The sequence below is a fragment of the Rhinatrema bivittatum genome, chromosome 11 (genome assembly GCF_901001135.1).
Source record: "Rhinatrema bivittatum chromosome 11, aRhiBiv1.1, whole genome shotgun sequence".
Classification (NCBI taxonomy): domain Eukaryota; kingdom Metazoa; phylum Chordata; class Amphibia; order Gymnophiona; family Rhinatrematidae; genus Rhinatrema; species Rhinatrema bivittatum.
Genome location: NC_042625.1, coordinates 47,716,143 through 47,741,768, shown reverse-complemented (window position 1 = coordinate 47,741,768; position 25,626 = coordinate 47,716,143). Strand labels below are relative to the sequence as shown.

Genomic DNA, 25,626 nt, shown 5'->3' with positions numbered 1-25,626 from the left:
AACCAAAACCAAGCTCGATGAGGGTTGAGGGGACAGCTCTCTGCATACATGAAAACAGAAGAAAAGGCTGCGACCCTCGGTGCTAGGAAAAAAGTAGACTGCAGCCTAGAGAGGGCTGCACCTTGCGGGCGGCTTCTCGTCACGTTGGTTCATCCTGCACCCCTGGAGGGCAGGGTGGGGCTCACCATAACATCCAACTCTGCCCTTAACGCGCTAATCAGGTCTTTCACTTAGCAGCTGTACAGAAACAAAAGCCGTACAGCTAAGGTAATGGAAGCTTGCTTGCGGCAGGCTCCATCCTTCAACCGCTTTCGCCCACACTCTTCGTCAGCCTTGAACCACCAGAAATGCCGCTCTGGTCCGCCTTCTAGTATGTGATGCCTGATTTAGGGAACCGCTCCGCTCTCCTTTTTATATTCCTTTGTAAAACTGGCGGACCGGGTGCGATGGATCCCTGGTTTTGGGGCGGCTGAGGCTTAAGTAACAGAAAACCGATTTTTCTACCGACCACCCTGCAACCTGAAATAGGGTCAGGGCTGCACCTACCCCTCGTTTTCCTAAGTTTCATGCTTGCTAAATGGAACACGCATTGGGCGTGGGCTAGCGCACAGGCGCCCCTAAGTAAATTGAATTACCATTACTATAAATCTCTCATAACAAAACAAACAAACAAAAAAAAAAAAAGACGATATGCCAGTATTCAACAACACTTACATCAGGGCTTAAAATACTAATTTCTTTTTTTATTTAAATAGCTTTTATATACCGATCACCGTTTGCACATCGTATCGGTTTACAGGAAACAGTAACGTTTATATAGAACAATTGTTACGATATATAATTAACAAGGGTGTAAATAAATACAACCGAGAGTAAACTAAAGCGCTATGAGAGTACTATTAACATAAGTAGGTTAGACAAAGTCCAGATGGTAGCAAGATTATATTTAGCAGGGAAAAGAATACTAAATCATTCAGAACATGTCATAACTGTATAAGGGGTAAGGTAAATACGAACAGGTGATAATTAAGACGCTTAACACTTCCTCTTAAGGAAAAAGAACAAAGCAAGCTCCTATTCCTTCCTACCTGGAAGCTACATACTAGCAGTATCCCTCACCTTAGTCACAGATGCAGAACCCAGACCCTCACCAAAGCCAGAATAGAGACTGAACTAGAAACTGCAACTGTGTATACAGTGCACTAACTAGAAACATCATTATTTTAATAAAAGCAAGAAATATAAATAGCAAACCTATCTTAATAAAGTAAATATTTCAAAAGTCCAAGACACAGCGGGAGACCTTAGGGGAGGCTTCAACTGAAGCAGGCCTGGCATGAAACGTACAACCATAGGTTGTTCAGAGATGGGCGTACCATTTACACTATGGTAGCATTCACCATTTGCACTCAGATAAACTCTAACGTAGTTGGCTTTCAAGCCAGCATCCGATAGGTGTAGAAGGTAGTCACGCAGTTTTTGTGTGTAACAGGAGAACGGATCTAGGACCTTTTGCTCAAATCACACAGAAAACCTCCTCCACTTCACTCCGTAGGACTTTCTAGTGGAAGGATTTCTAGAAACCACCAGGACCAGAGACACATCCTCTGAAAGATCAAGTGGCTGCAGAATCAACCTCTCAACATCCAGGCTGTGAGTAACAGGGCCTGGAGGTTGGGATGCAGCAGCCTGCCCCAATCTTGAGGGATGAAATCTGGGGAGGTCCCCAGACTGATCAGTTTCTGGCTGGACAACGCCCGAAGGAGTGGAAACCAGACTCGTTTCAGCCAAAGAGGGGCTATGAGGCCACAGTCCCTCTCTCTCCTTGCTAAGCTTCAAGAGAGTCTTCACCATTAGGGGAATCGGAAGATATGCATACAGAAGACCCTTGCCCCAATGACTGGTGAGGGTATCCAAGTCTGGTTTGCAGTCTGTCCTGTTCAGGGAGCAGAATCGAGGCACCTTCCAGTTGCAGGGGGACTTGAAAAGATCTATGTCTGGGCTCACCCAGAGGCAGAATATCCACTTTGCTACCCCCTGGTCCAAGGACCACTCGTGGGGTATGAAGGCTTGACTCAGCCTGTCTGCTACCATGTTCTCTGTCCTGGCCAGGTACATGGCCTTGAGCACCATCTCGTGGGACAGGACCCACGGCCAGATCTGGATCTCTTCCTGACACAGGAGGTACGATCCCATGCCTCCCTGCTTGTTGACATACCACATGGATACCTGGTTGTCTGTCTGGATCAGGACAACTTTGTTGGACAGCCGATCTCTGAAAGCCCATAGCACATACCTCATCTCCCTAAGCTCCAAAAAGTTGATTTGACAAGAACGTTCCTGAGTGGACCACAGGCCCTGGGTGCCGAGCCCATCTACATGAGCTCCCCATCCCAGGGTAGATGCATCTGTGGTTATCACAATTTGAGTGAGGAGACTCTGAAAGGAAATCCCCTGTTCCAATTGGAAAGTACCTGCCACCAGGACAAAGAGTCCCTGAGGGAAGGGGGGATTTGTATGCAATCCTGGAGGCTCTGAGCAGCCTGGTGCCACCGTGATCTCAAGGTCCACTGGGCTCTGCGCATGTGTAAACTTGCCAAGGGAGTGACAGACTGTTGCACCCATATGGCCCATCAACCTCAACATGTGCCAGGTTGACACATGCTGGCTGTATTGAACCTCTGGAGCAATGGTCACCAAGGCAACGGGCCTCTGATGAGACAGAAAGGCCTTGGCCTGAGCCAGATCTAGCAGGGCTCCTATGAAATCCAATTGAGGTGACAGGCTGAGATGGAACTTTGCGTAGTTGAGCACAAATCCTAGTGATTACAACACCTGAATGGTCAAGCACATGGACCTGACAGCTCCTGCCTGAGGTGTTCTTGAGCAGCCAATCATCTAGGTATGGGAAAACATGCACTCCTAGTCTGCGGAGGGGTGCTGCCACCATGGTCAGGCATTTTGGGAAGACCCATGGAGCAGATGCAAACCCGAACACCCGGTACTGGAAGTGATGATTCACCACCACGAACTGGAGATACTTCCTGTGACCAGGGAAGACCTCGATATAGAAGATCAAGGGAGCATAGCCAGTCCACTTTTTGCAAAAGGGGGATCAAGGGGCCCTGGGACACCATCTTGAACTTTTCTTTTTTTAGAAATTTGTTTAAGGCCCTTAGGTCTAGGATGGGACGGAGTCCTCCTGTACTCTTTGGAATCAGGAAGTGCCTGGAGTAGAATCCCCGCTCTCTATGCCCTGGCGGTACAGGCTCAACAACTCTGGCCATTAAGAGGGAGGAGAGCTCCGTTAGAAGTACCTCCTGATGCGCTATCGGCCCCCAATATGGGCATGGAGGGCAATTTGACAGGATGCCCAATACTTTTGATTGGTACCCCTGACAGACAATGGACAGAACCCACTGTTCTGAGGTTACAGTGGGTCACTGGTTCGCAAAGAACTGCAGCCTGCCCCCAATGGCCCAGTCAAAACCCCGTCCCCAGAGTTGACTGAGGAGCTGGCTGGGGCTTGGGAGCTCTCTTCTGCCTGCAAGGGCCGTGGGAACCCTGATGGTGTGACTTCCTTGACCCCAGTCTAGACTGCCTCCTGGATGAGGAGGATGGGTCTGGAGTACTGGTGGAGAGTTGTTGGAGTGTTTCATGGTGGTCCCAGAGTTGATCCACAGCATCTCTCAATCACCAAAGAGATTCTCTCCGTACACAGCACGTCAGTGAATCGTTCCTGTACCTCTGCTCATAGATCCGAGGCCTGCAGCCATGCCATTCTTTGGGTGCTGATTCCCGCCGCAAATTCTCTCAATGCTGTCTCGAAAAAATCATAAGTCGCACAGATCTCCTGTTTCCTGCACTTCAGACTCTCGTGCATCAGCGAAATGAGTGTGTCTTGCTGCTGTTGAGGCAGCTGCTCAGCCACCTTCTGCACCTGCTTCAAGATGTCCTGCGAGTACTGGCTCATGTAGAGCTGGTAGGCAGCAATGTGGGCAATAAGCATGGCACCTTGAAACACCTTCCTCCCAAGAGCATCCATGTTCTGTGGCCCTTTCCCGGGGGCGCGAAGGAATGGGTCCAAGCGTGCTTGGCCCTCTTGAGGGCGGATTCAACCACCACTGACTGGTGAGGCAGCTGACACTTATCAATTCCGGCAGCCTTCTCTAGACCCCGTCCACCTTGTAATGGAGGCACTGTGAAGGAGTATACTCATATCCTCAGCAGCAACTCCTTAAGGATCTTGCGTACTAGGATCACCATGATCTCCTTAGGAGGCTCCATGAACTGGAAGATCTTGAGCATTTTGTGCCTGGCATCCTACTCTGTCAAAAGTTGAAATGGGATGGCCTCTGCCATCACCCTTACAAACTCTGCGAAGGTCAAGTCCTCAGACAGGGACTTCCTTTGCTTATCTGGAGGAGCAGGGTCTGACAGGAGACCATCAAAGTCCTTGGAGGACTCCGTCGGATCATCCTCACCCAGGGGTCATAGGGACACTCATCCTCACTGAATGTTACAGGGGATGGGGCCCTAGGTGCTCGGGCTTTGTCCAGAGTTGCAGGCACTGGTAGAACTGGATGGGGGCTACAGGCCTCGGCATCTTTGCCGACCTCTGTGGAACTTCCTCCTTGGAGGAACTGGCAATGACCACAATAAATGCAGCAGGAGGCCTCAGTGCCCCACTGGGCACTTGTGCCATCTCAAGCACTGACACCAGCTGGGGTGGTAATGCACCGATGAGCACACTGAGCTTCTTCAGCAGCAATAGGATGACTGTCAGCATTGGCTCCAGTGCCTTCAGCCACAGGCTTGATGCCTTGTAGTGCCCGATCCACTGCCTCTCAACGCTCCAGCTCCTCCTCAAACGCTGCCAATGCCAACACTGACTGGGAGGAAGGAGGGGTGGCCAGATCTTTGGACCCGCGAGGGGCACTGGCAACTGACACCAGGACTGGTGGAGACCATTGCGGACCCCCAACAAAAGCTGGTGCATCCCTGCGCATCAACTGGGACCAGTGCCGATGCTTCTTAGGCTTCCCTTGATGCAAGGCCCAATCTTTCTCCAGTGCCGAGGTCGAAGAGGATGAATCTGGTGTTCTCAGCCTGTAGATTGACAACGGTTGGTCTCCGGTGCCCCTATCTGCTGGTGGCATCAACAGAACCAGACAGTCCCGCTGATGTTGATGGCGTGGTGTCCATTGGTGCAGATCCAAGGTCCATCAATGTCTCAGACTTCCTCTACAGGATGCTGGGCTTCAAGGACCCTTGGCCTGACCCAGTATGGCATGTTCCTATGTTCTTCTTACTACTACTAAACAGTAGTGCTACACGATATATGTAACACTGTACAAACATACAACGACAATCCCTGCTCAATAGAGCTTGTAATCTAATAAGACAAACATACAGGACAAGAGACTTGGGATATAAAAAAAAAGAAAGTGGTTAAAAAGAAAAGAAAGTTAGTTAAAACTAAAAACAGACAATAAGGCATAAGATTTAAAAGCATTTCCAAAAAGGTGGGTTTTAGATGGGATTTAAACATGGCAAGATGGTTTTAGATGGGATTTAAACATGGAGTATGATGTACCCATTCAAGAAGACCATTCCAAGCACATGGTGTAGCCAGGTGGAAAGCATGGAGTCTGGAATTGGCAGAGGAGGAGAAGGGCACAAAAAGGAATGACGTATCTGACAAGTAGAGTGCATGAGGAGGGGTGTAGAGAGATAAGAGGGGAGAGATAGTGAGGTGCTGCAGAGTGAAGGCATTTGTAGGTAAGAAAAAGGAGCTTGAACTGTATGCAGAAGCTGATAGAGAACCAATGCAGTGACTTCAGAAGAGGGGTTATGGAGTTCAGTGACTTTGGTGGGCGACCAAAATAAGGGGAATGGAACAGTTCCCTGTGAGGAAAAACTAAAGAGGTTAGGACTTTTCAGCTTGGAGAAGAGTCGGCTGAGGGGGGATATGATAGTGGTGTTTAAAATCATGAGAGGTCTAGAATGGGTTAATGTGAATCTGTTATCTTTAAAGATGTGCACTGGTACAGCAATCACCTCTTTTGGAGCATCCACAAATTGTAGGACTTATAGCATCTTGTGCCTGGAGTGCTGCTCAGTTAGGAGCTGAAAAGGCACCAATTCTGCCATGGTCTTCATGAACCCGTCAAATGTCCTCAGAGTCCTCCGTCGAGGATGGGGATGCCTCGCCCTCCCCCAAGAATCGTAGGGGGCATTCTCCTCACCTTTGCCCGGGGACACCTGAGGCGGAGCCTCAAGTGAGGTGTTAGGCCGAGACCCTGGTCTCAGCAGTACCAATGGCATCGGTGTGGGCCTCAAAAGCACCGCTGGAACCAGAAGGTATACTGGCACCGAAGGCTCTGGGGGCATCGGGAGCACCAAGGGAATCAGTAGCTCCGACAGCATCGATCCCAAAGGCCCCAGGAGGGATAGCACTGGTCAAAGTACACTGAGCAGAAGTGGCGCCATTGATCCCGATGGTCCATCCTCCTCAGACGAGTTACTCACCGGGATAGCCACTGGTGGAGGCCACATCGATGCTCTCTTTGTCATCGAGGAGACTTGGGGCATCAGGGCAGGCTGCGTCAGCAAGACACCGAGCAGCAGATCCAGCCGCTCCAACAAAGGTGCAAGCCCTGATGGAGTCAGCTCTGGTGGTGGTGGCGGTCCTGGTGGAACCAGTGGCTTGATGCCCTGCAGGGCCCAGCCAATTGCCAGCCGCATACATCTCTCCAACTCCTCCTTGAATGCTGACAAGGATAGGACAGCTCAAGGAGGAGGAGGTGGTGAAATCAGATCGGCCCCAGAACGGGGGGGGGGGGGGGGGATCTGTGCCCTCAACCGGCCTCAGTGGGGACTACTGTGGTTCTTCGGATTGCAGGGAAGACAAGGCTTCCTTGGTTCGGGACCGCTTCGAGGGAAGCACAGACGGTGCCAGTGCCCTTCCATGGTCCGATGCATGTGATGACTAGGATCTATGGCAATGTTTTCTCGATTTCCCTCCATACTTGGCCCAGTCTTTCCCTGGACCTGAGGGAGATGGTGACGATCCAGATCTGGAATGAGAAGAAACAATCGGACGGTCCCCCACACATAGTTCTAAACTGGCCATCAGTAGCGGAGGAGACACCAAAGAGGTCTGGGTCGCAGTAATCTCCTTACCCTTTGGTGTCGAAGTTCCTGATGCCAAAGTTCAGGGTTCCAACTTTTTGGCACCAAGTTTCCATTTTATCGAGGTGCGCCCAATGGCCTTTGGGGGTCATCTGGGCACAAAAATCGCAGTCACAGACATCATATGATGCCCCCAGGCACAAGCCAAAGACCTCATGGGGATCTGTGATGGACAGAGTCCGGGGGCACTGGTGGAAGCTGGATGACGCCATGGGAAAAAGAACATGGTGCGCGGTTGGTGCCTGGCAGCCACCGGGAGGTGACACCATCGCTACTAGACCACGAATGAGAAAAACTTACCATGGAAAAAAGCACAGAAGGACCCACTGGGACTCAGGAAGAACAGAAGAATAGTTTTCCACAAAAAAAAGTGCGAGCTCCACAGTTGCGAGGCTTCAGAGACACAAAAAAAGAGAGACTGAAGAAGGACCCCACATGGACGCATGGATGGTGGCATGCTGGGCATGCTCAGTGTGTCTGTCAAAGTTTCTAGAAACTCTGACAAAACTTTTCTGTGCTGGGCTCCATCTGATGTCTTCACCTATGTGTGAGACTACCATCCTGCTTGTCTTAGGAGAAATCCCAGCAACTAGTCACAGCCAGGGTTAAACCTGCTCTAGAACACAAGAGAGTGATAGATAACTAGATTTTGTTGTTTGCTTTCTGTTCTAAGTCATCAGCACAGAATTTTGGTATCTGTAAAGGATTCTTTAGTTTAGGTATTAAAAATAAAAGGAATGATAAACTGAGCAGTATCAGTAGGTTTCAACCTCTAGGTCTGGACCTCTTGTGAGATGAAGCTAAACTGGGAACTCCCAGTGGCGTAGCTAGACAATTTGGCGCCCAGGGCAAGAGACTTCTTCGGCGCCCCCTCCCTCCATCAATGATTTGCATCTTGCGTAAAAATTGATGGTAACATTGCAAGTCAATGCAAGAACTTAGCCCCTGCTCTGATTCAGAACAAGAATATTTTTTATGATATCAATAATGTAACACGTTCACGTTGTCAGGACAACTATGATGAAAAAACAAGTTTCTTACACTAACAATTACCAGTTTGCAGTACATATACTTGTACATAAGAATTTCTGAAACATACATGCTTACAAGCAGAAACAGAATAAACATATTTCTGAAACACAAACCGAATGCCATCTTGAATCAGGAGTTACCTATTCACGCGCAAATGGGCCTCCTTTGTACACGTCATGGCGGGAGCCTCGGGGGCATCCCCTCTGGATGACATCATCTACCTACTGTACTTAAGCTGGCTGGCCCTACGCTTCTACAAGTTAGCAAGGAGTTTCCTCGTTGCTGAATTCCGCTCCATTCTTGGACTTCCAGTTCCAGACTCTGCACTTGGCGTGAGATGCTCCGGGTACCCGCTCCTCAGGGGCCCTTTCTGATCTCCGGCTATCCACTCCTTGGAGGGCCTTCTGCCTTGGACTTCTTCGATCCCGCTCCCCGGGATCTCTTCTGGTACTGTCTACTGTCTCCTACCTTATTTAACATTTATCTATTACCCTTATGTAAACTTCTTACTGACCTCAATCTCAAACATTTTCTCTACGCTGACGATATCCAGGTCCTGATCCCCATCAAAGAGTTGCTCGCAAAAACACTGTTGCACTGGGAAGCCTGCCTCCAAAATATCAAACAACTTCTTACAAGTCTCAACCTGATACTAAATTCATCAAAAACAGAACTTCTACTCATCACACCAGAAAACAGCTCCATCTCATACACCCATCCAACCGTACCAAACACCACACAAGTGAGAGATCTAGGAGTTCAAATTGACAATCACCTAAACCTGAAAGCTAACATCAACAAAACCACCAGAGACTGCTTTTATAAGCTCCAAGTGCTGAAAAGAATACGACCCCTCTTCCACACACATGATTTCAGAACAATCCTACAATCAATCATTTTCGCAAAGCTGGACTATTGTAACACCATCATGCTTGGTCTCCCTTCATCACACACCAAACCATTACAAATGGTCCAAAACGCCTCCGCCCGTATACTCACCAATACCAGGAGAAGAGAACACATAACACCTATCTTGATGGACCTCCATTGGCTGCCCATCCATTTCAGAATAATCTACAAGGCCATTCTCACCATTTTCAAAAACATCCATCAATTAGCCCCAATAGATCTTCATATCCCCCTCCGATTACACCATTCCACAAGACCGACAAGAGACGCTTACAAAGGATCACTTCAAGTACCTCCAGCCAAGACTACCAGACACATCACGCTCAGAGATCGGGCATTCTCCACAGCCGGTCCAACATTATGGAACTCTATTCCCCCGGATCTTAGAATGGAACCCAACATCTCAACATTCAAGAAAAGACTCAAGACGTGGCTGTTCACGCAGGCCTTTCCTAACTCCAATTCCATCTAACTTCCTTCTTTCAACACGCTCCGCTAGCATTAGCGTTAATAGCCACCTTTTACAATGTTATTTATACTTATATATAACTATCTGACTTTCATTTCCCTTCTCATTCCAAGTTATTGTTTTCCTTGTTATTTGTAACTGCTTTTCTGCACTATTGTTTAAATGGTAAAGTTTATTATAATTACACCCCTGTTTCTTGTGAACCAGCATGATGGGACCACCGTCTTGAATGTTGGTATATAAAAAAGTTAAATAAAAAAATAAATAAAAAAATACTGTGAGTACTGTTCTGCTACGAACTTCATCTATACCCAACCTCTTTGTGGGATCTTCTTCGGTGTACCCCGTGTCTCAGGCCACTACCGCTTCATCCCCAGTAGGAGTCACTCCGGAATACCCTGAGCTGCAGGTCCTTACTACATCATCGTTACAGGATTCCCTCAGGGTCCCTGCACCTCAGACTACCATCTCTTTACTGCTACATAGACATCTCTTTGGCATACCCCGCTCCGCGGGCCACTTCCAAGGCTTCTCGTCTGAGCTACAACTTCACTATAGAGAGACTTCCTGGCATACCCCACTCTGCGGGCCACTACTGGATCTTCTCACAGGAGGTATCATCACGGGGGTATCCCCCTCTACTCTGAACTGTACTTCTGCACCTCCCGCTCCGGGCTGTGCTTTTCTTCTTTATTAATAAAGACTCTGTTCTACAGCTGTGTCTGATACCACTGAGACCATGCCTACCGACGGTGAGGCACACAGGGCTCCTCCCTGTGGGCGGAGACATTTCTCACCTCGGCCCAGGGTTCACATTCCTACAAAATTATAACAAGAGCCTTCCTTCCGGAATCCTGGGCCCTTGCCCTCATATCGCTAGCCGGCCGCCTACAAGAGGCCACCATTGCCCCTGCCCGCCAGATCCTGACCATCCTCGGGCACATGGCAGCGTTTATATGTTGTTCCCCACACTCGCCTTCACATGCGTCATTTACAATGGGGGTCTGAAGTCTCAATGGAGCCAGTTCTGCAATCCTCTCTCCACTCCCATCACCCTCTCAACCAGCATGAAACGGGATTTAGAGTGGTGGTTAACACCATTGCATCTCACGACGGGAGTACCTCTACGGCCCCCCGTACAGTTTGATGTACGGGGGCCGTAGAGGGAGCCAGGGGGGCCGTACAGTTTTATGTACGGCCCCCCTGGCCACTGTAATATGGTGCCAGGCTCTTATCTGGTACGCCAGGGGTTAAAAGTTGGGGGGGGGGGGAGGTGCAACGGCCCGTATCCGGGCTCGTGCTGTGAGATGAGGCAGGGGAGGGAGAGTCAGAGGTTTATTTTTAAACCTCTGGTTTTCCTGGCAACCTATTGGTTCTCTTCCAGCAGGGGCAGATGCAGTGGCGTAGCTAGACAATTTGGCGCCCGGGGCAAGAGACTTCTTCGGTGCCCCCTCCCTCCATCAATGATTTGCATTGAAATCGGTGCTATTTTTCTGCACTCATTTTTATGAGCGCGCGTGCGACAAGAACAGGCGGCTCCGCGGGATGTATTTTATTTTCCAGCAGAGGGATTCTTAAAATTTAGTAATTTCATCTTTCATCTAACTTTTCAACAAAATCAGCACAAAAGTTGAGGTATATGTATTATCACACTTCATTTTTTTAAACTGGCAGATTCCTTTCTCACATACACTCACACACAGAAGCTCCATTCCTTTCTTACATATACATCACATCACATACACATATACACACACACACAGAAAGAAGATCGGCGCAGCCGGTCTAGCTGATCATGTGGCCGAAGAAAGGAAGATCGGTGCAGCCGGAGACCAGCCGCCGAGACTTAAGGGGCGCCGCGGCAGGCAGCCAGCCCCCAACTCTCCCTGCCTCCCCCCAGTGCCACCCCTGGTGGTCCAGCGGAGGGCCCGGGAGCGATCTGCCGCTCCTGGGGCCTCGGCTGCCACTAAGCAAAATGGTGCCGGTGGCCTTCAGCCCCTGTCACATGGTAGGGGCTAAAGGTCACTGGCGCCATTTTGCTTAGTGGCAGCCGAGGCCCCGGGAGCAGCAGATCGCTCCCGGGACCTCCGCTGGACCACTAGGGGGGTGTCGGGAGGGTGACACTGGCGGGGTGGCAGGGCGAGTCAGGAGCTGGCTGCCTGCCGCGGCGCCCCCTAAATCTCAACGCTTGGTCTCCATCTAGGCGAGTCGAAGGCTGGCAGAATTTTGAACGGGCACTTTTTGCCCTTTCAAAATTCTGCTGCCTGCCGCGGCGCCCCCTAAGTCTCGGCGCCCTAGGCACAGGCCTAGCTCGCCTAGTGGTTCTGCCGGCCCTGAGGCAGAGCCAGGCGTTTTGGCGCCCCCTTAGACCCGGCGCCCGGGGCGGCCGCCCACCCCTCGCTACGCCACTGGGCAGATGGGAATGGGAGGAGTCGAGGGAGGGTCCTGGGGGTTCGGCAAACATTCAAATTTACCTGCCGTGGTATCTACTCGCTGTTTGAGTCCCGCTTTTTCCATTTTGGGCCTGCTCTGTTGAAAAGAATGTCGGAGGAGGCGGCGATGCCAGGGGATGATGCTCCTGCAATGGCTCCGGGTGAGCATCGTGGGGATGGGGGAGCGGGTCTGGCTCGGCTGCTAGCTCGGGGGAGCAGACCACGAGGCGTCCAGAGGCTCCGGGTGGCAGAGGGCGGGCTGTGCGCTCCAGGACTCACAGTACTAAGGCTGCCGCATGACAAGGGAACTCGGGGGCTCCGGCTGCTTCCCCGGGCTTGGTCACGCTGCCCGACTGCAGCCCTCCCCCTCCTACTCCCGCGAGGGCCGAGAGTTCCTGTTCCGGAAGAGGCTTCTCTGCCTCTGCTGGCTTCAGCATTTAGCATACACGTTTTATCTGGCGTTTTGGCGCCCGCCCACCCCTCGCTACGCCACTGGGAACTCCTACAGAAGAAAATAAAACATAAAAATGCAAGTCAAGAATGGAGAATGTAATTTATAAATTAAAGTTATGAAGAATAGTTTTCACTTTGCATTTTGAAATAATTTTAGTGTGGCGTTCTGTACACATTCTCTTATTACCAGTAGTTTTCAGCATGGGCTGATGGAAGTAGCCTGTCTTTCAAGAACAGTTGTGCTATAACATTTTATCTCTTCTGCTTCAGCTGTTGGAATTTTCCTCGCCATCAATGTCCTGTTTTCTCTTTAGCTGCAGCTAAAAGTGATCCTTAAAAACCACCCATACCACAGCCATAACTTGTGGCGGTAACAACAGGTTTTCATCATGGCTCAGGTTAAGGAGCAAAGGATTCTAGACTTCGTGCTGCAGAATGCAGTGAAGGGAGACCCTCAGAGTGTTGTGGATGCCATCGATAAATACTGCAGTGAGAAGGAATGGGCCATGAATGTGGGCAATGAAAAAGGTAAAGCTAATGTGTTAGGTCTTCAAAGGTAGCTATTGTTTTTAAAGGGTAAGCCTTTGTTCAGGTCTGAAGGTAGCTGCTTGTTCAGCCCCCTGAAACATAAGTTGGACACCTTAAGCAAAAGTGAACTAGCTTTTACCCATGGCAGTTCTTTGCTGCAGCTGTGGCAGCCAGTTCCAAAGCATGGTCTCTGCTTTCCTGAAGAGCAGGATACACGCATATCTGTGCTTTGCTACTATAGTACAAAATGTATGTTTAAAGCAGCAGGGTGGCCTCTTCAAGTGAAGCTAGCTAACAGTCTCCTGAACTGTAAAATGCATTGTCTAGCTGGGGAAAGGAGAGTGTTAGTGACAAATATGCTGCCTTGAACCTCAAGATTTGTGGTAATGGAGCAGAGTACCAGCTGGTAATCCATACCTTTTTATTTTCAGGCTCGATTCTGGACAAGATCATCACAGAGACCCAGCCTTCCATCGCTCTGGAACTGGGAACGTACTGCGGGTATTCTGGAGTGAGAATAGCTCGGCTGATGAAGCCTGGGGCTCGTCTTCTCACCATCGAGATGAACCCAGTCCATGTAGCTGTAGCAAAGCAGATTTTTGAATTTGCAGGCATCCAGGAGAAGGTACAGCATTATAAACAATTATTCCCCACATATATTTTTATTATTCTAAATATGCCAAAAGAAGAGAATAATTACATGGAAATGTTAAGGATTTTAAGGCTGAGAGTATCAGAAGTTACTTGGAATCCTACATTAGTATAAGTATTAAATTTGACTTTATATATTTGATTCTTTTAATGCTAGACCTCTGGTATTGGTGCATTAGGGACAAGTTAGACAAACTGTTATGTACATCCTTTTGAAAAGGCTACTTTTCAGGATCCTTCCCTTTGCTGGGAGTAAGAACATTCATAAGGTATCATACAGAGTAATCCTTTGTAGTTGAGGGTACCAGTTGCTCCTGATCTCTCATGGCAAGAGCACGTGCATTCCTAACTTAATAAAATAAAGTTAAATAGAAATTGATTAATCCGCTAGAATGAACAGTTGGGAAAATCCCAAAAGCATGTCTACACTAGGCATAACAGAGGATAGGCAGGATTATGATCAAGGGGTTAAAGCAGCACTTAGGGAAGATAAGTCCATAGCAGAAAGACTAAATTAGTTCTTTGCTTCTGTGTTTACTAATGAGGATAAGAACATAAATTGCCATATTGGGTCAGACCAAGGGTCCATCAAGCCCAGCATCCTGTTTCCAACAGTGGCCAATCCAGGCTATAAGTACCTGGCAAGTACCCAAAAACGAAGTCTATCCCATGCTATTGATGCTAGTAATCACTAGTCACCAACCAACCTCTTTCCCTTTTCAAAAATACACCAACTGAAACATACAAGGGAATGCTTGTTTGGTGGTAATCTTGTACGGAGGTTATTCAATGAGGGTAACCGATTTCCAGTTATCCTCTCCTTAGCCTCCGTCTATTATTCTTTTATTAAGTTGAACAATGTCTCTAAAGTTGCTCTTTTTTGTAATTTTTCAATTTTTCTTAAAATCCCTTCTCCCCTGCTGCTTGCCTGCACAGAAGGCGTCGCACGTCAAACAGAAGAAGCTTTGAATAAGTTTACTGCTATGCTGTGAAACCCCTGTATAGGACACAGTATATTCTCCCATAGTCCCTGAAGCAGGCACATTGTGCCGAAACATGGCCCGTGTCGGACGTGCAGCTCCGTACCCATGAGACACTACTAGAGGCGACGACCCTGATAAGTATAAAATAAAACAGTAGTGGGACGGAAAAGCAGCAGGGGAGAAGGGATTTTAAGAAAAATTGAAAAATTACAAAAAAGAGCAACTTTAGAGACATTGTTCAACTTAATAAAAGAATAATAGACGGATGCTAAGGAGAGGATAACTGGAAATCGGTTACCCTCATTGAATAACCTCCGTACAAGATTACCACCAAACAAGCATTCCCTTGTATGTTTCAATTGATGTATTGATGCTAGTAATAGCAGTGGCTATTTTCTAAGTCAACTTGATTAATAGCAGGTAATGGACTTCTCCACCAAGAACTTATCCAAACCTTTTTTAAACCAGCTACACTAACTGCACTAACCATATTCCCTAGCAACAAATTCCAGAGTTTAACTGTGTGTTGAGTGAATAAGAATTTTCTCCGATTTGTCTTAAATGTGCTACTTGCTAACTTCATGGAGTACCCCCTAGTCCTATTATCCGAAAGAGTAAATAATCAATTCACATTTACCCATTCTAGACCTCTCATGATTTTAAACACCTCTATCATATCCCCCCCCCAGCCCTCTCTTCTCCAAGCTGAACAGTCCTAACCTCTTTAGTCTTTCCTCATAGGGGAGCTATTCCATTCCCTTTTATCATTTTGGTTGCCCTTCTCTGTACCTTCTCCATCGCAACTATATTTTTTTTGAGATGCGGCGATCAGAATTGTACACAGTATTCAAGGTGCGGTCTCACCATGGCGCGATACAGAGGCATTATGACATTTTTTGTTTTAGTCACCATTTCCTTCCTAATAATTCCTAACATTGTTTGCTTTTTTGACTGCCGCAGCACACTGAGCCAACAATTTCAATGTATTATCCACCATGACACTGTTGCGTCCGTCGCTGCTCGACGCCCTCACTCCGCCCTCTTTACCTTTGTGGCGACTCCCTCCGGGTCTGATGGACGGTTTGCTGCCGCGGCGTCTTCTTGCCGTCTTCTTCTGGCGTCCCCGGACCGGCACGACGCTGCGCATCCGCCGTGTTCCTGATGACGTAGGGCACGCGCGCTCCGATTGATGTACCAGCAAGGGCGCGAACCTTGGGGGCGTTCCCCTGAGATGACGTCATCCGCTTCCAATATAAAAGGTCTCAGTATTCGCTAACGAATCGAGTTAGCAAGGGGATTGCTTCGGCTTTACTCCCAAGCTACTCTGCTTCTTCGGACTTAACAGGTGTACCCACTCCTCGGGGGCCTTCCTCTCTTTTTCAGATTGCAGATAGGAACCGGTACTCGATCCTCAAGGGCCCATGTTCCTGAACATTCTGAAGATTCTCTACTGCCTGGAAGCTATCGCAGATACAGACATTTGTGAGTTACCACTGCTCTCTCAGAGCTTTCCCTGGAACCAGGTACTCACTCCTCGAGGGCCTAACCCTTTCCAGCTACTGAGCTTCCTAAAGACCTTATGTGAGATCTGTCATTCAGTTCTGGCTATGACCACAGTATACCTGTCTACTCACTATCTATAGTTTCTCTACAGCTCAGCAACCCTGGGATCGCTGTTCCAGTACCTGAGGGACTTCAGCCCTGCTGGGCATATCAGCTCACTACTGCCACCTCTGGTGGTTCTACTAACCTGTCTAATAAAAGAATTATCTGTGTCTGTCTCCGTACCCAAGCCTAGCCGGTGGTCCCTCTCAGGATATCCTCCTGGGGGCACAGTCATCTGCCATCGTCCCAAGGATCCACCTATCTACATTCCTCTACAGCTGAGTGCCCTCTCCAAGCACTCCGCTGGTAACAGATTGTTACTCCTTCTCCATCAGGAGTCTTCAGCAACAGATTCATAACAGATTGCTACTCTGCAGTCTAAACCCCAACAGATTATTTACTACTCCCTCTACAGGAGCTGAGCATATCAGATTGCTAACTCCTCCTTCCACAGGAGAAGATTCATTACAGATTGCTAACTCCTCCCTTCTTGAGGAGTAGAGCATAACAGATTGCTAACTCCTCCTTCCGCAGGAGCCAAAGCATAACAGACACCTGGATCTCTTTCCTGTGTGGTAGCTGCTAATATGAAACCTAACATTGTGTAACTATAGCATGGGTTATTTTTCCCTATATGCATTACCTTGCACTTATCCACATTGGATGTTGGGGAGATACCTGTTCCAGAGACTGTTTTCAAGGATGATAATTTGGATGAACTTAATCAAAATATGGTGAACCTGGAAGATGCAGTAGTCCAGATTGAGAAACTGAAGAGTAGCAAATCACCTGGACTAGATGGTATACACCCCAAGGTTCTGAAAGAACTGAACAAATGAAATTTCAGACCTATTAGTAAGAACATAAGAAATTGCCATGCTGGGTCAGACCAAGGATCCATCAAGCCCAGCATCCTGTTTCCAACAGAGGCCAAACCAGGCCACAAGAACCTGGCAATTACCCAAACACTAAGAAGATCCCATGCCACTGATGCAATTAATAGCAGTGGCTATTCCCTAAGTAAATTTGATTAATAGCCATTAATGGACTTCTCCTTCAAGAACTTATCCAAACCTTTTTTGAACCCAGCTACACTAACTGCACTAACCACATCCTTTGGCAACAAATTCCAGAGCTTTATTGTGCGTTGAGTGAAAAAGTATTTTCTCCGATTAGTCTTAAATGTGCTACTTGCTAATGTCATGAAATGCCCCTTAGTCGTCCTATTATTCGAAAGTGTAAATAACAGATTCACATCTACTCGTTCAAGACCTCTCATGATCTTAAAGACCTCTATCATATCCCCCCCTCAGCCGTCTCTTCTCCAAGTTGAACAGCCCTAACCTCTTCAGCCTTTCCTCATAGGGGAGCTGTTCCATCCCCTTTATCATTTTGGTTGCCCTTCTCTGTACCTTCTCCATCGCAACTATATCTTTTTTGAGATCCGGCGATCAGAATTGTACACAGTATTCCAGGTGCGGTCTCACCATGGAGCTATATAGAGGCATTGACATTTTCTGTTTTATTAACCATTCCCTTCCTAATAATTCCTAACATTCTGTTTGCTTTTTTGACTGCTGCAGCACACTGAGCCGACTATTTTAAAGTAGTATCCACTATGATGCCTGGATCTTTTTCCTGGGTGGTAAAAATGTGCAACCTATCATTAAAATTGGCCATTGTACCTGAAGACTGGAGGGTGGCAAATTAAATCCTAATATTTAAATAGGGCTTCAGGTCTGATCCAGGAAACTATAGACTGGTGAGTCTGACTTCAGTGCTGAGAAAAATAGTGGAAACAATTCTAAAGAATAAAATCAGACAACATATAGATAAACGTGGTTTAATGGGACACAGCCAGCAAGGATTTACCCAAGGGAAGTCTTGCCTTACAAATCTGCTCCATTTTTTTTAAAGAGGTTAATAAATATATGGATAAAGGTGAACCAGTGTATGTAGTGTATTTGGATTTTCAGAAGGTATTTGACAAAGTTCCTTCTGAGAGGCTTCTAAAAAAACTAAAGTCATGGATAGGAGATGATGTTCTTTTGTGGATTGCAAACTGGTTAAAAGAGAGGAAACAGAGTAGAATTAAATGGTCAGTTTTCTAAGTGGAAAAAGGTAAACAGTGGAGTGCCTCAGGGATCTGTATTTATACCGGTTTTTTAATATATTTATAAATGATCTAGAAAGAGATATGACAAATGAGGTGATCAAATTTACAGATGACACAATTATTCAGACTAGTTAAATCATATGTACATTGTGATAAATTGCAGAAGGACCCTGTGAGGCTGGAAGATTGGGTGTCCAAATGGCAGATGAAATTTAATGTGGGCAAGTGCAAGGTGATGCATGTAGGGAAAAATAACCTATGCTGTAGTTACACAATGTAGGTTCCATATTAGGAGCTACCATCCAGGAAAGATCTAGGTGTCAATGTGGATAATAAATTTAAATTGTCAGCTCAGTATGCAGCAGTGGTCAAATAAGCAAGCAGAATGTTAGAAATTATTAGGAAGGGAATGGTGAATAAAACAAAGAATGTCATGATGCCTCTGTATCACTCCATGGTGAGACCACATCTTGAATACTGTGTACAATTCTGGTTGCTGCATCTCAAGAGAGATATAGTTGTACTGGAAAAGGTACAGAGAAGGGTGACCAAAATGATAAAGGGGATCGAACAGCTCCCCTATGAGGAAAGACTAAAGAGGTTAGGACTTTTTAGCTTGGAGAAGAGACGAGTGAGGGGGGATATGATAGAGGTGTTTAAAATCATGAGAGGTCTATTTACTCTTTCGGATAATAGGAGGACTAGTGGGCACTCCATGAAGTTAGCATGTGGCACATTTAAAATTAATCAGAGAAAGTTCTTTTTCACTCAACACACAATTAAACTCTGGAATTTGTTGCCAGAGGATGTGGTTAGTGCAGTTAGTATAGCTGTGTTTAAAAAAAGGATTGGATAAGTTCTTGGAGAAGAAGTCCATTACCTGTTATTAATTGACTTAGAAAATAGCCACTGCTACTACTAGCATCAGTAGCATGGGATAGACTTAGTTTTTGGGTACTTGCCAGGTTCTTATGGCCTGGATTGGTCACTGTTGGAAACAGGATGCTGGGCTTGATGGACTCTTGGTCTGACCCAGTATGACATGTTCTTATGTTCTTACCTTGCTGCTCTGAAGGAGCAGCAGTAGACTCCGCGTGCTGGCCAGCTGCCAGCGCACTTCCCCAGGACAGCAGCTAATGGCACTGTCGCGGCCCATCTCCGCCCCTCCCCACCCATTCCTTCTGAGAGGCCCAGCACTTCGGCGCGTACCGGGGTTTACGGGTGTGGCCGGGCCCATTGTAAAACACATGTTTAAACACATGCTTAAAGGTAGTCAACTCCCAGCTCTCTGATTTCTTGGAAGATCATATCATCCTACACCCCACCCAATTTGGCTTCCATAAATCTCGTAATACCAAAAGTCTCCTACTCTCAATCACTGACACCATTCTCAAGGGCATGGACCACGGACAATCATATATCCTCGCCCTTTTAGACATCTCGGCAGCCTTTGACACCCTTAGCCATAAAACCCTCCTTACTCGCCTAGCAGAGATAGGTATCTCAGACACAGCCCTCCTCTGGTTCTCCTCCTATCTCAACAATAGAGAGTACACTGTAAAAATTGCTAACTCCGAATCCTCTCACATTCCCCTCACCCAAGGCGTTCCTCAAGGATCTTCCCTCTCCTCCACACTCTTTAATATTTATCTATTGCCACTTTGCCGCCTTCTCTCCGACCTTGGCCTAAAGTTTTTCCTATATGCAGATGACGTTCAAATCCTCATCCCCATTCAAGAATCACTCACTAAATCTCTCCAGTTCTGGGAATCATGCCTTGCATCCATCAACACCCTACTCTCCAACCTCCACCTTGCCTTAAATGCCTCAAACAGAAATCCTCAATCTCTCATCAACCTGACCGTACGTCTCAATCTGCTTCTGACAACAACCCCCTCACAAACTCCCTCATACACACCGTCAGGGATCTGGGTGTCTCCTTAGATCAACAACTAAACTTCAAACACCACATCAACTCTTTAATAAAAGGGGGTTTCTTCAAACTCCATATCCTTAAAGTCAAACCCCTTCTCCATGCTCAAGACTTCCGCACAGTACTCCAGGCGACCATTCTATCAAAATTGGATTACTGCAACTCCTTACTTCTGGGCCTTCCCTCTTCCACTATCAAACCCCTGCAAATCTTGCAGAACTCCATGGCCAGGATTATAACTAATACTCGAAAAAGTGACCACATCACTCCCATTCTAAAGGACCTTCATTGGTTACCCATTTCTTTCCGCATACGATATAAAACCCTTACCATCCTTCACAACTCCCTGTACAATCACAATCACTCTTGGCTCGAGAATGCGCCATGCTTCCGCTCATCCAATCGTCCCACCAGAACCTCCCTCGCAGGTACTCTCCATACCCCCTCCCTCAAAACCGCAAACCATGCCTTCACCAGAGAAAGAGCCTTTTCTATCGCCGGCCCCTCCCTCTGGAACACCCTGCCCACAGAACTCCGATTAGAACCATGTCTACACAAATTCAAAAAAGGAATTAAGACCTGGCTCTTCAAAATGGCTTACTCAGACTCTGACTACATATATATTATATATATATATATATATCTTGTCTTATATGGTTTACATAATAAGGTTAGTCACCGCCTGTACCTTCCCATGGTACTGTTCCTATTTTTTACTACTTCTTACTGATTTATTTCCATGCTGCCACTCCATCTCCTCTTTTCTCGTCTGCTGCATCTCCCCTTTTCCCTGTTTCATTGTATTTTCCAAACTTTCTCAGTTATATTGTAAACCGGCGTGATGTTCCCATGAATGTCGGTATAAAAAAGCTAATAAATAAATAAACCCCAAATTTACACGCGTAGCCTTTTGAAAATATACTTGCTAGGGAATGGCCTCTGCTATTACTGGCATTAGTAGCACAGGATCTATTTAATTTTTGTGTACCTGCCAGGTACTTGCAACCTGGACTGGCCACTGTTAGAAACAGAATGCTAAGCTTGATAGACCCTCATTCGGAATCATTATGGAAACCTTTTATGGTGAAAGTGCATTCTATAAATTTATCAGCCTGAAAGGCTTTTGTTAGTTTCTCTCCTCTGTTTGTGATGAACATCTTTTGATAATTACATAAAGAAAAAACATTTCAAAGGACTCAGACTGTCAGCTTTACCTCGGGATTTAATTTGTATGAACTGGCTTCGACTGCACTAAATGTACAAGCCCAGGTGCTGGAACATTAGCACTTGCATCCCTTCACCATCACTTTCAGCTGTGGTGAAGGAAAGAAAACTCCAATTTCATCCTTCTGACTTTTTTTTTTTTTTTAGGTACAAATTTTGGAAGGCCCTGCAGAGAAAATTATCCCCCAGCTAAAATTAAATTATGAGGTGGACACCCTTGATTTTGTGTTTATTGACCACTGGAGTGACAGATATACTCCTGATACTAAACTGCTTGAGGTGAGTTGAAATCTGAAACCTCTTTTCAAATGGACCTAGATTAATTTCTTAGACTACATTTTATCCTCAACCATATTAATTGGAAGTTTATGAGAATTTATTAAAAGCTAAAAAAGGGAAGACTGGTGGAAGAAGCATACTTCATTTTAAAAGAGAATATCACAACCTCAATCACAGCAAACATGCAGAAACTTTGAAAGCTTCTGGAAATTTAGGAAGAAAATAAAGCAGAAATTTCACACTACTGAGTGGCTTCACTTGAATTTTAAATCATTAAATGTAGTAACAATTGTTTTAGGAGTATTAGAATGGTACATTTACTGCAGGTCATTCCTAAAGATTCTTTTGTGGGCTTGTTTCAATTAGTGGCCAGAATGCAATTTTAATAAAATGGATCCTGTTGGCTTCTAATACTCAAATAATCCCTGTTAGGAAAAAATGTGCTAGTCAATCAAATCTTTCACCAATTCTAAAGACACTGGAAGAACTCTGAAGTTCCCTGGATAAGCACAGTCTAAGGCAGCCCTTTTACCAATAACCCAGGCTGTTTGTAGCTGTGTGGCAGAATGGAAAAGAGCATGGAAATCAAGAGATTGTTTTGATCACAGTGCTTTATTGAATTGTTGTACAAGTAGTTTCTAAAAATAAGTGGGATGGAAATTAAGACATTTAAAACATAGGAAGACACTTTTCTGTGATGTAGATATTAATGTTTTCTTTTAGACTGGTAATTTTCTCATGGCATCAGCAATGGCTTTCAGCTCTGTTACACGGATTCCAAATTAACGTCTCATACATTTCCTTCTTGCTGTGGTTCCAGCTAGCTTTCCAAATGAATTTTCAAAAATTGTTTTTATAATGCTATTTTTAAATCTTAAATATATGTCCATGGGACCTGAAGATGCATGCAGCATGTGCTTATTTTGTTGTGCCTCTATATATACAGGGGCAGATTTTAAAAGGGCTACGCGCGCCGAGCCTATTTTGCATAGGTCCAGCGAGGTGTGCGAAGCCCCGGGACACGCGTTTGTCCCGGGCTTGAAAAAAGGGGCAGGGGCGTGGCCAGAGGCCTCCGAAGGGCCACTCGGCCGGCGCATGCAACCTACCCGGAAGCCAGGCGCAACTTGTAAATTAAAGGTTAGGTGGGGGTTTTAGTTAGGGAGGGGAAGGTGGGGGGGGGGGGAGCGGAAGGAAAGTTCCCTCTGAGGCCGCTCTGATTTCGGAGCAGCCTCGGAGGGAATGGGGAAAGGTAGCTGGTCTCCCCTAGGGCTCGGCGCCGCAAGGTGCACTAGTGTGCATCCCCTTGCGTGCGCCGACCCTGGATTTTAACACATGTGCGCACAAATGTACCCTGCACGCGTTGGTTTAAAAATCCGGCCCACAGTGTACATTTTTTCAGTTTGTTAGGATCTATGTGTGTGCGGTATAAGGAGTTATGGGGGTAGATTGGTGAATGTGTACAAGTAGATTTTCATTTACCTGAAAGTACAGGTGATATTCTAGGATGTTGTAAACTGTGGTAACATTTAACCTTCAAAAATGCCTTCGCACATCCAGCTACTGTGCAGACTTTATGCCATGTAGCAAACTGATCCTCAAACAGTGCACACGGGTACCTTGTGTTTGAAAATCAGGTGGGTTGGCGTGAGTTGAAGACTGTGCAAATGCTTTTGAATTTAAATACAAAATTCTTTATAGATGTTTAACTGGGTAATTTCATCCATCCGCTTTTGCTTTGTCATTCTAGGAGTGTGGCTTGCTAAAGAAGGGCTCTGTGCTGGTGGCTGACAATGTCATTTGTCCAGGAGCCCCAGATTTTCTCCAGTATGTCCGCAACTCTGGTCGATATGAATGCATGAACTACCTATCCCACCTGGAGTACTCAGAAAGAGTGGATGCCTTGGAAAAGGCAGTCTTCAAGGGATGAATGTGATTATGAAATATTAATTTGTATTATTTCTGGAAAGATATAAGAACATTCTTCAGTGCATTAAATCAGCTTCTTAATGTTGCCATCTTTGCTCCTGCCACTTCAATAAAGTTCAGTTGGGTGTTTGATTTACCTGCCCCGTTTCTTTTCAGGTACAGTGTACCCTAGATCATGGCCCTAGCATTTGAATTAGCAGCAGGAGGAATATTTTGGATCAATACTGATCACTGAGAGCAGCCAAGGTGCAACGGGCTGTTGGAATTTCTCTGTAATAGGCGAGGAGAGCTGTTGGACTGACTTTATAAAATCTGTACTATTAAGCTGCTGCTATTGTCTCCCATTCTCCCCCCACTTCAGTTACTTGTTCATAGCTTACAGCTATACTCCAGGGCAAATTTCACTATCCCCACCCAGAACTGTAGCTGTATGCACATTTTACAACATGGGCAGTTCCAAAGGATCACCTTCATCACTTGTTGGCACCTTCAGCCAGCAGCAGTGATACAGAACAAGATGTATTTTTTTTTCCATCATGTAGAATCAAACACTACTCACCTGCATATCTGGCCCTTGTTTAAAAGGGGCTACATTTTTCCATGTTCCTGACATCATTCTTTGCTAAGCACTCCTTGGAGCTTCCTTTTCCTTTTAAGAAAAAGGGCCTCACTAGTAGCAAGAGCTTTATTATAAGCCAGCTAGCAAATTTCACTTTTAAAGTGGTACCTCCAGATCCTAGCACAGATCTGCTAGGCTGAAGGAGCATACAGGCCAACAAGTGGGCCAAACTGAGCTGCAGACTTTTGTCATGAGCCCTGCACGTTTTAACATCTACCCTCCCAAGAAACAGGGCCTGCATTTTCACTGTATTGTGTTCAATAAGAAAAACGTAAAGAAAAGTACCCTAGTCCCAGTGGATTATTTCCAGGCATGGTTTATTGAAAATACACCAAAGTCATTATCCTACATACCTGGCTTCTAACAAGTAGCCTACTTGTTTGCATTAATTAGTGAAACTCTGTAATATAATACATTCTGTCACCATAACATTTGTTCTTGTTCACATTATTTAAAAGTTTCCCATATTCTATGAAAGCATAATCCACCTTTTTTGTTTTTTAAAACTGAACCAGTTTAAGTGTTCCAGTCTCATCATATTACATTGTAAATAGAATGCAAAGCCCCAGTAACCTGCACTACAGAGAGAATGCTGAATAATACAGAAAACACATTGGTAACTTTTTTCCTACCATGAAAATTTTTTAAGGCACATGATAGTAACAAACATTTCTACTAATCACCTGTAAGCTTACAGCTGGTGTGTTTTCTTTTTGTCTGCCGGCTAAATTAGTATCTTCAGCTTGGGTGGGTTGACAAAAATTGTAGCTTCTGTAGAATTTCATGTTTGATGCACCGCAATTGTGTTCATTTCATTCCGCAGTAGTAAAAAAAATACGAATCAAAAAAGGTTTAAAATACCTTCCAGGAGACATAACCATTAGTTACTGTACCAATTTCCATAGAAACCTTTCAGAGAACAGTCTCTTGGGTTCTTGAGGTTAAACCATTTTCAGGGATCTCTGGTCTTGGAAAGGGTCATGGGTCATTTTTTCAAGTTTAATTCTAAACTAGAGGGTAATAAACAAGACCTTTCCTACTGCCTGTGTGATTAGCATAACACGAATGCTATGCTTCGTGACTTTCTTATTGCTATTCCTTCTAAATATTACTTGCCTCCATAAATGATATAGGGAACACATATTTACTCTTTCATATACAAAGTCTAAGGGACATGCCATGAATCTAATAGGTACCAAATATAAAGTATTTTTTCACTCAATGCACAATCAAGCTGTGGAATTTGTTGCTGGAGGCTGTGGTCAAGGTATTT

General features: G+C 46.0%; 2 protein-coding genes across 5 annotated transcripts in view; one reads left to right on the top strand and one right to left on the bottom strand.

Annotated features, from left to right (window-relative positions):
• Positions 1-12,420, bottom strand: part of TXNRD2 (thioredoxin reductase 2) — a 110,044-nt gene extending 97,624 nt beyond the window's left edge. Inside the window, exon 1 of one of the 2 annotated variants that reach the window (XM_029572008.1) lies at positions 12,079-12,420. In XM_029572008.1, the coding sequence (XP_029427868.1) occupies positions 12,079-12,205 (127 nt within the window). In that variant the 5' untranslated portion in view covers positions 12,206-12,420. The remainder of the gene's footprint in view (positions 1-12,078) is intronic. The other variant, XM_029572007.1, reaches the window with a different exon arrangement.
• Positions 12,067-23,870, top strand: COMT (catechol-O-methyltransferase). Of its 3 annotated transcripts, none has more exons than XM_029572010.1 (5): positions 12,067-12,197; positions 12,804-13,017; positions 13,449-13,642; positions 21,677-21,808; positions 23,556-23,870. In XM_029572010.1, exons 2-5 carry the CDS (start codon positions 12,879-12,881, stop codon positions 23,733-23,735), a joined length of 645 nt encoding a protein of 214 aa, XP_029427870.1. In that variant the 5' UTR covers positions 12,067-12,197; positions 12,804-12,878; the 3' UTR covers positions 23,736-23,870. The 3 variants fall into 3 exon arrangements, with proteins under 3 accessions (XP_029427870.1, XP_029427871.1, XP_029427869.1); XM_029572011.1 differs by lacking the exon at positions 12,067-12,197 and adding an exon at positions 12,433-12,565; XM_029572009.1 differs by lacking the exon at positions 12,067-12,197 and adding an exon at positions 12,444-12,585.
• Positions 23,871-25,626: the final 1,756 nt, after the last annotated feature.